The 15,093-nt window shown below is 39.7% G+C and overlaps 1 protein-coding gene across 1 annotated transcript; it reads right to left on the reverse strand.

Annotated features, from left to right (window-relative positions):
- Positions 1-2,418: 2,418 nt before the first annotated feature.
- On the reverse strand, positions 2,419-11,955 carry MTFR2 (mitochondrial fission regulator 2). Its single transcript, XM_058802454.1, has 8 exons — positions 11,878-11,955; positions 11,194-11,325; positions 10,752-10,856; positions 10,390-10,514; positions 8,214-8,428; positions 6,921-7,221; positions 4,742-4,928; positions 2,419-3,217 (listed from the first exon to the last, which is right to left on the reverse strand). Exons 1-8 carry the CDS (start codon positions 11,941-11,943, stop codon positions 3,119-3,121), a joined length of 1,230 nt encoding a protein of 409 aa, XP_058658437.1. The 5' UTR covers positions 11,944-11,955; the 3' UTR covers positions 2,419-3,118.
- Between the last annotated feature and the right edge of the window lie 3,138 nt (positions 11,956-15,093).

The raw sequence follows: 15,093 nt of genomic DNA on the forward strand, positions 1-15,093 counted from the left end.
TTGACTGAGGTCAGTTAACACTGTTGGATACTCTCTGCTCTATGTTCATCCAAAAACTCTGTACCTCCATGTACAGAGATAATATTGATCAATTAAATATATATTAATATAATGATTAATACATGTCAAATTATATATTAATTGTCCCTCACAAAGTAGTGAGTATTTGGATAGGTTTGGTATATTATAGGAATATGTCAGCAGTGGTATTTTGACAATAATTGTCAGGTAATTGTATTCTCCTTGTAATGGGAAGCTCGCTGATAGAGAATGCAAATCTTTTAGGATCTCCTAATGTTTTTAAAGGACTGCATTTAAAGGTCTACTTTTCCTTCTAGCCCTTTTACTCAAAATATGTGAAACATTTACTCATTTCAATTTTTTACCTGGAAAATTGGATACCATATACATACTTTTAAAGTCTTTCAAGTAGAAAAACAAAACCGACTTTCATTCCAGCAACCACCTCAGCACCTCCTGAAGGAAGACATCCTGCCCAAAAATTCACTGGGAGTGGTAGGAGAGTAAGCTTTTCCGACTTCTTCAGTGATAAGTAGGCACAACCTTTCACAAGATTGTGCCAGCAGACCAATAGAGCACTCGTGTTCCTGAGCCTCCTCCTCCTCCTTTCCCAGATCAATAGCAGAACTCTTGAGTTGCATTGTGACTGAGCAATTCAGTCAGGGACTTTATGTAAACAAGGGCATTTGTAGGAAAAACATGGAATGGATTCTAGGTGGGCACAGGAAGCAGGAATGGTTCCCAGTTGTTGATACAGAAGTTTTAGTCAAAGAAAATAAGATGACAAAGCCACATTTCCATCAGCTCTGAAAAGGGACAAAAATCTCTGCAACGAGTGATAGAACTTTTCATTACTAACTTTTACTAAGCTTTCCAACTTCTTGGTATTAAAAACTGTCAGATGTGACCAGATACAACCCACAGACTTCTTTACATCTGGAACTACATAAAATAAAGAACCTGTTCTTGTAACATATGTAGGTGGGGGGGGGGGGGAAATCACACGGTCCACTACTTATTCTTTTCCCTAAGGAAGTGCATCAGCTATAAACTATATCACTGCACAATTCACATCAAAATGACAAAAAAATCACACAGTATCCAACAACCACAAGCTCACTAAAATTTGCTGATACTTCTGACACTAGATTTGTGTTAAGAGGTACTGAGAAATTTCTCAGAAGTCCCTTCTAAAATGAAAAGACACTTCCAAAGTCAAAATTCTCACCGCAAACTGCTCCTGTTGGCCTAACTTGTAGTTAAATGATGAACTCTGGGGAGAACAGAAAAACTGCAAAAGGAGTCCAAACTAATTGTTCTTCAGGAAGAGAAGAAACTGTTGGTCACATAAAGCAACTGATGTAACTACCGTATGGCTCTGCACACAATTCAGTCTCTCAAAGAAGGAACTCCATCCTGCTTGTCAGTCACAACAGCAGGGCCACAACCTCTGACACTGCCTGGATCTAGGAACGCTGATACAGACCAAATTGCTTGCACTCTCTGCACTGCAGATACTGAGCAAGAGGGAGCCAATTCACAGCTCTTATGCTCACTGGGACTCACCTGCCTGCATGTCCTCTTCAGCAGACACTGCACAGACTTCCTTCACCTGTCACTGCCTGCTGCTCTTGTACAGCAGAGAGCAGACAAAAGACAATGAGGAGCTTTGACAGAAGAGGGTAAAATTATCAGCATAGGGCTGAGCTGGATATTCTGTACAGATTTCATAGCAATTATCAAGTTTAGGTAGAGAAAGGAGCAAATGCTTATTTTGGAAGAAGCACTGGAAGAAAGTGAAGCATTGGATGAAAGTGAAGGCCAAACTGTTATGGACCAATCAAGGAATGGGAGAATATGATAAAGTCCAATAATTACTAAATCCAGAAGAGTTAAATGCCTAGAGGATTTAATTTTAGAAGCATAATATATCAAATCAATTAAGCTCCAGTTTTACTCAAAAGATAATTTTTTTTAAACCGAAATGCAAGTATGGTATTGCACACTTATTTCTTACAACTGTGCAAATAAGACTCAGCAGTAAAAGGGGATGCAGATGTCAGTCTTTTCCATATAAGTGAGCATGGAAATAGAAGACACACAGGATATAAGGGACACATTCAACAGTCTGACAGGACTTGGGTTTTATACATCAGGATTGTTAGACAAAAGATCAGGTGACAGCAGCTCATAAATAAATTTGTAAATAAGTGGCTTTACTAAGTCATTCCTACTCTGGCAGGAAAAAATACAAATTGTTCTTTAATTTAAGATTTAAGAACTCAATTTAAGAACTCGTCTAATATGATCAGTTCTTAAGATACAAAAGAGTCTGTAGCACAAAAGTCCACTATTACACACATCTACAATAAAGAGAATTTTATTTTATAAGCTCTCATAAACAAAACTGAGTTCACATGTACATGGCAAGATAGAAATTAATATTTAATTACATATGGAATTTAGACTGTATGCAAGCAGATCTCTCTGCAAGGTCTTTTTTACCTCAGACTGCAACTCCCTCATATTACAGGCATTTAATAGACGACCTGCTGTTTCCTCACAGCACAAAGTTTCACAAGTATGAAAGTTTATCTCCTGACCCAAAATAAATTAGAAAACTGTTTGCACATAGAATAAGGAGTTGCATCAGTAAACTCCAAAGAAAACCAAGGCAACTATCCCACTCTCATGAAAAAGCATTACCATTATATACAGTAGTCATAACACACAAAAAGTTTACACTTCTTTGTTATTTACACTGGAGTGCAAACAGAGCACTCAGCTCCCACAGCAATAAATCTTTGTTTTCCCCCACACACATACTGCTTGCTTGGATTCCCCAGGTTCCAAAGACACTGCTCCATAGCAATAGAAGCCTTCTCTCAGTTTTGTGCTTCTTGTAAAAGCACCACATCCACAAGTTGGGCTACTGAGAAACCAAAGAGGAGGAAGAGGTAATTTTACAAACCCTGCAACACTCAAACTTCAACAGCATAGGAAAGACATGATCTGGAACAACACGTTACAGCACCTTACAGCAGTTTCAAAGTAGACCCACCACTTATACACACTGAACATTCCTTGGAAGCCTCCACTATATCTGAGCTCTCGCTTTCCATGCTGGTACCTGCTTAAATCCATCAGTTCTTGTAAGGCTGGGTTTTGCATCTGGCTTCAGACTGCAGCGCCCAACCTAAAGAGTGGAGACGAAGTTAAAATTATACCCAAGAAACTGAATTAGAAGATGTTTACAAGAAAAACATTTTGGAAGAGTGGTTGCACTTCTCTCAACATAGAAAGAATAAAATAGTAAGTCTGTGCAATTGGTTTAAGTACATTTATTCTTCAAAACACTCAACAGCTAACAGAAACTTTGTTACAAAGTCATAAGATTATTCTGCTTTAACCAGAAAAATTCCATCTTTTTGTATCTACTCCTAAACATGCTGGCCTTAAGCAGTCTCTCTTCCAGGACTTCATAATCCAGCTGTCACATCCTGGAACAAAAGCTATTCCATATACAAGCTGTTCCAGGAGCTAGTTTTGATTTTTGTATCTAGAATCAGGTATGTCAGCTATGCAGTGCAATAGTCTGCAGCATCAAAAATACCAGCATGGTTATTTTTAGGACATTTTAATTTCTCCTTTGGGGAAAAAAGTCCAAGAAATTTATTAAGACTGCACCAGGTACTGTTGACACACTGCAATCTGTAAAATATATGCTACATTTAGCCTGGAAAATCCTTGTGGCAGCTGAAATTAAAAAAAAAAATCAAATCAAATCATTACAGCTAGAAAGAGGAACACACACATTAGTTTTCCTCAAGTTTTCAGCCACACAGCTAGCCACATGTAAGAGCAGCTTCCAAAGAATATCTACGAATATTTGGATTTCCACTGTATGTTCTCCATTACTATTTCCCTCCATTAGGGTATCAAATGCCACAGCCCGAATATTTTCTCTCACAATAAAAAGATAGAATTGCTAAGCAGAGAGACATGATTTAAATTAGTGCCACCTATTTCTATCCATCTCATCTGAGAGTTCTGAGGTTTGTGGAAATGCCTAAAACCCAACAAAACAGCACTGCTGGACTGTACAAGCCCAGGTAGCTGGCACAGGCTGATATGCAGAAATCAGTGCTCAGAACCACCTGAGTCCAATGGCTCTGTCTACCACTTCTTTGTTCCTAGGAAAATCTGTATTCTTTGTGGGTTTTACAACAAAATCAAATTTCATTTTGGATAAACATGCAAACTGTATGGAAACTACACTCAAAGGAAAATATTACAGACTATGTATTTATTTCCATTTCTGAGCAGTTAGGGTGTATAAGTGAGACCTTTCTGGACCTTCCTAATATCCTTATTTGAAAAACTAGTCAATAACTGTTTAAGCACACAGTTTCTATGCATGGATACCTGCCAGGCACCATCAAGCTACGGTCCATAGTTCACTCAACTATGACATGAATTTTTAAAATCAGTCTTCTAAGTTGTTTTTTTCTCTGCACATCTAGAAGTGCATTTACCAGTCTAAATCCACCAAATTATTTTGAGATTTTCTGCTTTGATTATACTTTAAAGAAAGTAACTACCTAGGCTGATGGCTAAAAAAATTGTGGAAAAGTTCTAGGCTTGTGAAAACTCTGCAAGTATCCATGAAAACAGCAGTCAGTTCAAGAATACAAGCACAAATTCTTATACAAAAACATACCACTGGCACCTCAGGACTAGAAAATGGAGAGCTATCAAAAGAATTATTTTCTTTGTCCAAGGAATCATCTTCATCATCATTTTTATGTGCAAATTTCTGCTTTAGAGCGTGAGTTAGTACAGCAACCGGATCCCAATCTGAACTTTGCATCTTTTTGGGTCTAGAAAGAGGAGTACCTCCAGGAGACCTATGAAGGACAACAAAAAAGTTATTGTCTCCTGACCCTAATCCTGTGCTGACTAATCCAAAATCTAGAGGCACAACTTCTGTAAACACCCTATTCTATAAATCCCTGATTACACAAGTAATGCTGCTGTAGCGTTAAAGCAATTAATCAAATACAACTGATACAATTACACCCAACAACTTGTCAGCCACATTCTTAGCCTGAAAACACAACTTGTTGCTGTTCCATGAAGAAAGCTGGCAAAAAATCAACACAAAATGTTAAAGTATTGCAAATAACAGCCAAAAAAAGGCAAAATTGCAGGTTTTAAACAAAGTAATTTATAAGTTACATTTAAGTATTTTAATGGGAATGTCCCACTAAGGTATTTCATAATCACTGTGAACATAATTTAATTTAAATTTTATTCATTTTAAGTTCATTTAAATTCAGAAATCAAAACGGCACCTACACCCCAAAACTTACCATAAATGTGGAAGCTAGTGACTAGTCCAAGACAATAAATCATAAGTCTTTCTAACCATTGCGAAATCTTGGGAGGGTGGCGGGTGGAAAAACCTAGAAGTGTTCAGAGTTCTGCTTGTGAAGTGCAACTTCCAGGCTGATGATTTGTACCTAAAAATGCACACTGACAACACCAAGTTCTAAGTCTGGCAGTTACAGTAATCGCTGCTTAACACAAAACCTGAGAGGACTGTGTTCATGGGCCGTACAAAAACAAGCCCTCACAGCACTTGCACAATGTGTAAGACAGTGTTTGGGTGGTAGAAAATGGGATCTTCAGGCTCTCAATTTCTGAGAACAGAGGACTTCCCTTTGCAGTGCACACATTAAACTACTGTCAGAAAAATTGCAACAATTTTGATTATTACTCCTCCCGAAAATATAAATTATTCATTACTCAGTTAAGCTCTGCCTCAGAACATGTATAGATGCCTAAATCCAGAAAGTATTTTGAATGTACGAGCTACCACTTCCTGCTAATTATGCCCATGCTCAAGATGTTAAAACTGTCAACCTGAACATCTCATTTTCTTCATACATGGAACTATAGACAAAAAAAAACATATACACAGGAAACACACAGGTTTACCTAAGTGCATTTTATATTTGTGTTATTTACTATGAGAATGTCATCAAAAGCATAAAGAGATGCTTTGGATTTCCATGCAAATTATTTGCCCAAGTTTTTTCCTAGTCATTTTCAGGGATAAAGCTCACAGTTAAGAAAATGCTGACGTGAGAACACAATAAGTTTTGCCAAGTGACATTCTTCCCACATTGAGAGCTTCAAATATTCATTATAGGCTCAGTTTTTCTTACTTTTTCAGTCCAAGTTCAGAAAAGAATCCTGAAGGTGTAATCTCTATTATACCTAGCATAGCAGACACCAGAAGAGGTATTGAAGTCTTTAGTAAAACTAAAGACTTCAATTTTTTTTACAAGTCCACTGCACTTACCATCAAAACAGCTGTCCACTAAAAATATTTATAATCCTATCCAATACCATACTATTCAACTGCACCACTGAAATACAAATTTATGAAAAATTTTCAATAAATGATACATGTTTTTGTAAACACTTCAAAGCTTGAACCAGGATATTTTGAGTATGCTAGCAGTAGTTTTCTAAAGTTTCCCTGAGCATTTGGCCTTTCAGAGTGAATCCAGAAGGGTTATTTTTTCAGATCCGTTTCCTGTGCCTGTACATGCAATCCTGTGAGCGACCTCTCACCTCCCCACACCAACCTGAGATTTGCATACTGAAGCAGCACAGCAGTTTAAAATGCTGCATCAGTCAGCATGTTTTAAATGCATCTAAAAGCCATGTCACGAGTATCTTACATTTCACAATGTGAACTCAGAAGCTGCCAACTTGAGTTTGTCAGCAGTAGCTGCCCTTTAAATGACTGGTGCTCTCTGGTGCTACTGAAGTGCTGATGATGCTTAGATAGCCTTGGCTTGCTGAGATGCACATCCAACCCAACCTACCTCTCAACAGCTCGCAACTGAACTTTGTTTAGGTCTTTCAAAACATCCATCATACTGGGAAAGCTCTTTGTCCTCTGGTGATCAGAGCTGTTAGCTGCAGCTGAATCACTGTTTCTTGCAGCTCGGCGTTGTTTGATAAGTTCCAGTGCAGAATTACTAGCATCAACAGCACGTGGTGCACCAGAAGGAAGAGGAGGCGGCGAGGGAATTACCAAGTGATGGTGAGAGACGGACAATGGCGTAGAAGTCATGGCTGGCAGTGGGTAAAATTCACCTGGAGTGCTGAGTGTTTTAAAGGCTTCTGCATACAGTTAGAGAAGAAAAACAACAACATATATTAGCATCTAAGATTAATCAGTTTTATGTCAAGATAAGACTGCCCTCTGAAAGCAGTCTTTCTTTTATAAACCTCACACATTACAACAAAGAAGAACTAAACTTAAACAAAGAACATTACTTAAAACCCACAAATTTGGAATACATGAAGTAATGAATCTGAAGTGCTGCTCTGATGTTCACTTCTTGTGTCTTCAATCTAGGCACTAGATAAATCAGCAAAATCTGCTGCTACATATCGTGATCAATGGTTTAGAAGTCACAATAACCTACATGAAGCAAAAGATAATCACAAAACATGCAAAACAGGTGACAATACTGAGCGCAATGGAGAAGAGACAGAGAAGACCCAACACAACAGCTGAATCACAGAAGTGCCTCACAATGCCACACAAAAGTACCAAGTACCTCACACCAGTCCAAGTATTTCAGCAACCACAGTGGAATTGGTCTGCAAGTAAGACAATTGAGACTCAAAACTTACCAGGAAAAAAAAGAGGTCACAAGACAGAGGTGCATATTAGAGACCAACTACCCAGGATACATCTGTCTGTAGCATTTGTTTTTGTTAAAGCCCCAACCAGACTGACTTAGAATTCTTCCTCTACACATTAGTTTAATAATTTGTTAGAAACAGTGCAAAATCCCAAAGGGACAAAGTCTGTAACTTTTTAAAACAGTTATTAGTGGCCTCTAGATAGCGATGTTACTAAGCTCCTTCACCAACAAGGAAATTAGTATGAAGAGTACTTAGGATCAATTGCTTTTGAACTTGGCAAATAGACAAGACAAAGTGCACCAAAGAGCAAAAAGAAAAACAAAATATTATATTCAGTAAATTTAGTTGGTGTATCTTCAGTTAGAGAAGTTAAAGATATTCTCTACAAATATAAGACATAGCAAGCTCTAAAGCAAAAAAAAAGGAACATTGGTTTGCTTCAGATTGGAAGGGCTTACGTGAGGGAACGCTTCCCAAGGTCTGCACTGAAACAATTGCAGCAATCTGAGCACGAAGAAAGGTCAGCTCATCTTCAAGGGCAGAAATTTTCTGGAGTGCTGCTTGATCAACACTGACTTTTTGGGCACTGTTTTTTGGAATGCGCTGTATTGAATCCAGACTTGGATATGGATCAGGAGGAGCCATACTTTTCTCTTTTCTCCTCAATTCAGCCCTACAAAGCAAAAACAGGACAGATTCAAAAGGCTCAGCCAACAATGGAAACCTCAAAACTACTTGGGCTGTTCAAGCAAGTTATTGTCACTCAGCAAGACGTGAAAGGAAATTACACTTTTAACTACTCATAACTTCTTAAATGTTTCAAGTCTCCCTTTGCTCAAGCACAATGAAGATCCTTGCAAAGTCATCATAAGAATTAGTCAGATAATTCACTCGGATAATTAAACATCATAAAGTCATACAGTAAGATTGTCATTATTCAATTATTATTAGACTGACACCGTAAGGTGTCTCTCCCTTCCTGCCGCATGAAAGGCAGGAGAGGCAAAGAATAATGAAGTCTTAATTAGGCTTCAGAAATTTTAGTCATTTATCAAACTCTAAGATGAACACTGCCAGCAGCAAAGTAGTTACAATCTATGAGAAAATGTACTTGAAAATAATAAGGTTTAATACAGACTCACAGAACAAGAATCTCACCTTCTGTAAGCTACTATAACCAAAGACAGCATTAGAAAATTGTGCTGTCTCAGGTTTAAATTTAAATAACTGTTTCAAGTCTGTGCCTGTAAATATAAACTTAAAATATAAGAATAATATCAAACTACCAGAATTTCATTATGAAATGTGTAAAGAAATTAAATTTACCTGATTCATTTAAGATGCACTAAGCTTTGATGGGAAAAAAGCCCAGACTTTTTCCCTTATTTTAAACATCCTTTTACTTCAAATCAGACCTGAAGCACTGTTTTCTGATTTGCCAAAACCCCCTTGCTATAAACACTGCTTGAGAAGGAAAAGATATCAGTTAGAATAGTTGCTCTTGAAAAACATCCCACAGAGCCAGAGGAGGAGGAAGAACAAAGAATGGAAACAACAAAAGAATGAACTGTCACAGTTCTATGAATCTGGCCTGCACGAGCAGGACAAAACTGGCCAGGATTTTTTGTTGTTTCAACAATGTTCTTGTTCTTCTGCTATTTTACAGCTGTCACAAACAAACCTTTATAATTTAACAATTATGCCTCAGGAAACATAAGATGAAACACACTGTATCCAACTTCTCCAAGGAAAAGTGTCATTTGAATTCATCAATTTCTTGTATTTTCATTACTGGCAAGTACCACAAAGGTCACAGACAAAACAAATGCCAATATGAAGCAGAATTACATTGTCCTATACAGATATAGTACAAGACAAGACAAATGTGCATATTTTAATCTTGCTTCTGGCTCTAACTCATCCTCTGATTTTGAACACATCTTTAGAGGATCAGCAAGACAACTTTCTATTTCTTCTCCAGCAGGGAAAAAAAAAAAAGAGACAAAACTTGTATATTATTTGTGTCTGCAAATTCTAGGACAATTTGTCATTTCAAACCACCTGAAATATTTCATCATTTGTAAAAATATTTTCCTTCAGCCCTCTATAAAAGCTAGAGACATTTATATAAACTATATTAAAAATAATTTTAAAATTATTATGTTTGTTTTTTCATCAAAGCAACCATCAGGGCTTACACGCGGCACTGTAAAAACCAAAGCGAGACATTTAAATATTTTTTCTTGTTTCCCCATTTATAAAGTTTATCAAACAGGCTGTGAACTAGAAAGACAAAGATAGGAATAATCTTACAGTATACTACAACAACCAGCTGCCTCCCACACAAAATAACTTGCAAGTGAATATCATTTAAAGTACCAGTAATGCACCTGACATGCTACTATAAAGAGAAAAGAGGAGACTCAATTTCAGAAAACTTTCAGAAAAGAATACTTTACATAGTCATAATCTTCAGGTAAGGAGGAAGTGCCTTCACTTCCCCCCCAAACCCAAAAGCCCAAAATGCTTCCAAGAAAAGGCTAGGAATAACGGAAAACAAACTTAAAGACATAATCATGCACCCCAGAAAATGCAAAAGTTATTTCTTTTATTCCTTTTTACACTTTTACTTACCTAAGTCTAGTACATGCTTGTCCTTCATCATTTGCCACCCACAGGACGTCAGCAAGAGATGGAGCCACAGGAGCTGGAGCTGCACTTTGTTCACCATAACCCATTGGACTTGGGTCTTGAACAAACTAAAAACAAAGAATGCCAAAAAAAAGTATGAAGGGAAGCTGGATTCAGCACATATTGAAGGTTCTGGCTCAGCAAAAAGGAATTTCTAAACAGTGCTATAATGAAGTTGAAAACAGTGAGTATAAGGGATGCACCACACAATCACACAAGGTAAAAAGAAGAGGAAACCTATGATCAAATTAAGAAACAAGAAAATACAAACAGGTGAAGTATACACATGACAATAAATTTCTTACTTGAAAATAAGGTCTGGGGTAGGGCTCCAAGGAAAGAATTGTCCCAATTCTACGGACAACACTTCGAGTAGATCCATATTCCTTTTTTTGGTAAACAGATGTGACCTAAAAAGCAGAAAACCTTTGAACCTGAGAAGCAAAATCAAAGCACTCAGTTCTTAATCTCACTTTAATTAAAGTTATTTCATTATTCCATGTTACAGGTAATTAAATATAATGCAGTTTGGTTAACCTTTCAATGCTCTTCTCAAGCTGAAAGTCCAAAGAAGCCTATGCTACTATGACAGTGTCTGAAACACTGCCAAAATACAGAATATTTTTAAGAGGCACAAAGGCCAATATCTTGAGATACTGACAAAAATGATCATTCCATTATCTACATGCAGCTGTGTAAGTCTTGGGAAAGAACAATTAGCAAAGCAGTGAAATAAATGTAACGTACCTTGGCCTGATACTTCCTTATGACAGCATATAACTGCTGGAAATGCCCTCCTGATGAGACTGCTGAAGGAAGGCATGTTCCGAGAGTGCGACTGATACTGCTGCCAAACACGTGAGTTTCAAAAAACGCGGCCTGTCAAAAAAACCAACAGCTTCCAACAACGGAACCAGAAAGTAACGAGGGCAGCTCAGCCAAACCAGCACTCCTGGAGATAGTCGCCGTTCTCCCACAAACAACGCTAGGACTGTCTCAGCAGCACAAGCTGCAGCAGTGCCCCACTGCTGACAGCCCCGGAGGAGCTGCCCATGGCCCCACGCTCGGCACCAGCGCCTCCTCAGCCTGCCCGCCGCGCCGCTCCGCTCTCTGAGCGCACGGCATTGGCTGCTACTGGGGAAGGGCTACGGAGCCTTTTATCTGAAACAGCAGAGCACAAGCAACCAACACCACTGACTTTCTGACGTTCAGCACAGGCGCCACCTGACCGCCTGTGTCAGGGCAGTGCCCCCATGTGCAGGCAGCGTGCTCCGACAAACCCGGCTGCGGGCAAGGAGGGCGCTGAAGCCGCCCCACCGCCCGCGGAGCCGACCTTCCCTCCCTCCCTCCCTCCGCCCAGCCAAGCGGCCGCAGGCGGGACGCCCCGCCCGAGCGGCTCTCCGGGCGCAGGCAGCCGCCGCGGGGTCTCACCTGGTGCTGCGGCCAGCCGAGGTAGCGCAGCAACCGCCGGAGGAGCTGCAGCAGCAGCAGCGCCATGGCGGGCGGGGGCCGCACCCACCGCAGCGCCCAGAGCGAAGCCGCCCGCGCCCGCAGCGCCACCGGCGGCCGGGGGCGGGGCACCGCCGCAGCCCCGCCAATAGGAAGCCGGCAGAGACGCGGCAGAGCCAATGAGCGGCGGGGCAGGCCCGTCGCGGGGGGTGTCGGGAGGAGCGGTTTGAACGCCGCGCTGGCCGGACCTGCCCCTCTCCCCAGGGAGCGCTCCCGGGAATGCGGGCGGGCCACAGCGCACGGCGGCCAGCTCGCACTGACTGACCAAGGCACTGCACTCACGGGAAAGGGAGCTTCTGCCTCTGCCTACACAGCACGCACCAACAGAACAAATGTACCAGAGCCTGCAAACTCACTGAATTAACAGTAAGGAGCTACACTGAGATGGTTTAGTCTTCGATGCAGCAAACTCCTAACTACTTCATTCACACTCCTAAAACAAATACACAAAGTATCCTCAATGCAACAACTGCCCAGTAACACCTGACTACACCGACTTCAGAACCTGACTTGGAAAATCCACGCTTGCTCTTCCTTCATCTTTGTAAGATTTCTACTGTTTTCCTCAAGAGAATTTGAAAACTTCAAGAAAGTTAGCAGTGCTAAAAGTGCTTCTAGGAGAAGATACATCCTTTTCCTCCAGCTATGCAGTCAGTGCTTGGAGATGATCTTCCCTCGTCTGCGCAGTCGGTGTTGCTGTCGTTGGTACCGGAGTTCCCACAGCGGCGTTGCTGGTTACTGTTATCCGTGTCACGTGGATCCATTCTCTAGCACCAAACACAGTAGCACTACTGGTAACACACACAGCAGTAAGTAACACCGTACAGCTGCAGGGGACTAGGAAGTTTTAAGCTTGAGGAGAGAAAGGGTAAAACGATTTAAGGGATATTTAGAAAAACTGTACAATGCTTGCCTTAAAGGAAAAAGAAAGAAGTACTTCTCACCTACTCCTCCAACACCTCACTAAAGAAGGGGAAGTGTCAACAGAATGGGAGCACACAGCTCTACTGGAAAGCCAGGAAGAGACAGGGTCTCTCAAGCAGCAGCAAAACTGGAGCAATTTAGTTTCATTGCAGTACCAGTAACCAGCTGCACTGAATGAGAGGTGCACCCGGGAACTTGTACAGAAATGCTTCAACTCAGCAGGTATAGCTCTGAACAGCACAGAAGGGACCTGCAGGATCTTCTGAACAAAAGCATCTTCTGACAAGCCAGCTTTAGAAAACAAGAAGTGACACAGGACTCAAGGCTTAATGCTGCTGCTGTACCTCTGTAGCTGAGCCAAAGCTCAGGGACAGCTCTGCTTTTAAAGCACCAGCAACTGCAGGAAAGCTTTACTCTTACATAGCTGCCCACTGTTACAGTAATGCTGACTGTTCCTGATAGGGAAGAGATTTAATTCCTAACCAAGAAATTAAATGGACACTGTACTAACAGTACAACTACTGGATTCCATGTTGGTTGGTGGCCTTTTTTTTGCCTAGTAAAATGTATGCCTGATTTTATCTGAACTGCAGGGATAACTTCAAGCTCTATAAATCCACTTCATCTCTGCATGGTGTCCTTAAAAAGTGCTTCATTGCTGGAGAGCAGGGAGTCAGAATGAGTAGCTGAATTCAAAAGATAGCTAAACATTTTATACCAGCATAATGTCTACACAATTTTCCCCCCTGTACTGCCAGCGATGGTCTTTACCTTTCAACAAGAGAAATGTGAAATGCACTGAAATTCCATTCACAGGTCATGCAATTACCTTAGTAGCACCAAGTGAAAGCTCACAAATGTTTTTTCTTAGAACAGTGAAAATTCATTCTTCATGTTAAAAGGCAAGTGCTGAAGCACTAGACTTAGATTAAAAAAGTGAACTCCACTCCCACCTTGATTCTTACAGATCTCTCAGAGACAGACTGCAACTTGCATCTTTGACTACACTATCTCTTAATTCGAATTAACTTATTTAAAGAAATGTTAATGGCTGTAATTGTGTGTTCTGTAATCAAATCACATTTCTGATAAACTACAACAAAATTAGGGATTGCAAAAAACCCAAATTTTTATCATCTAACCTCCAGACAGGGTTGTAGGATCAAATGCCATTACCAAAGCAATCTCTACCAGATCTCCTTGGATATTCAGCTGAAGTACAAAATCTAAATCTGCCTCATCTTGCAGGAATTGTACTGCTTTGTGACACACAGACCCTAATAAACCATTTTCAACTTGACATAAATGATATAAATTACCTGTTATAAGGTCATGACAGCTCAAGCATATCTTGATCCTGTTCAGTTCCAGACTGATTAACTTTACTTCATTAGGAAAGACTTTGACTGATGTTTGCTTCGTTTGCAAAGTTTGCTTTGTTCCCTTTTTTGCTTATTTTAATGTAAAATACACAAAGTCTGAGTTTTGCTGAGAAGTCCGAAGAATACTCTGTTTATCACTTCAAACAGCTATTAAAAGATGCACTGTACATGTAAAAGCCAATCTGGCAACACTGTTTAGCTGGGCTAAACGTTTTAAAACATAGAGAGGGAATGACTTTATTAACTAACTACTACTGGGAGGCAAGTATTGCTCCTGTTTCCCTTTCTACACAGCTGCCAGCAAATTAGCAAAACATAAAAAATAGTTTATTCAGCTACAGTGAGGATTGTTTTGTTTTCCTTCCTTCTAGTGTTTAATTTGCATACGAGAGTTAACTACTTCCTAACAATAAAGCAAATAAGAAGGGATACATTATATAGGTATTTAATACTAACACCTCTATCAAAGCTTTTCCTTCTCTTTTTTTCCCCTACTTTAAAGATACTATGCCTTTTGAAGGGGTGAGTAAGAACAACTACACTCTTAACTCCACGTAACATTAAGATTTAGTTTATCTACAGCATTTTGAGACAGACAAGCAAAGTAATCTTCTTGTATTAGAATGTCCTTGTTCTGGTAATTCAAGTGTATTACTTTCATCCTTAACATTCTAGAGGTTAAGTGTGTAACTACCACTAAAACTAAGCTTGAGGGTTTGGGTTCTATTTAAAAAACAACCAAAAAACAACCAAATCACAAAAAAAAAAACAAAAACCAAAAAACAAAAAACAAAAAAAAAACCCAAAAAACAAACCAAACCCAAAATCCCCT

Source organism: Ammospiza caudacuta, chromosome 3 (assembly GCF_027887145.1).
Source record: "Ammospiza caudacuta isolate bAmmCau1 chromosome 3, bAmmCau1.pri, whole genome shotgun sequence".
NCBI lineage: Eukaryota > Metazoa > Chordata > Aves > Passeriformes > Passerellidae > Ammospiza > Ammospiza caudacuta.

Bases quoted from the DNA above. Each gene is read 5' to 3' on its own strand.
- MTFR2 (XM_058802454.1), bottom strand. From the start codon at position 11,943: ATGGCGCTGCTGCTGCTGCAGCTCCTCCGGCGGTTGCTGCGCTACCTC. The intron at 11,326-11,877 runs GTGAGACCCCGC...TTTTTTTGACAG, and splicing joins TCGGCTGGCCGCAGCACCAG to GCCGCGTTTTTTGAAACTCA. The intron at 10,857-11,193 runs GTACGTTACATT...TCTGCTTTTTAG, and splicing joins TAAGGAAGTATCAGGCCAAG to GTCACATCTGTTTACCAAAA.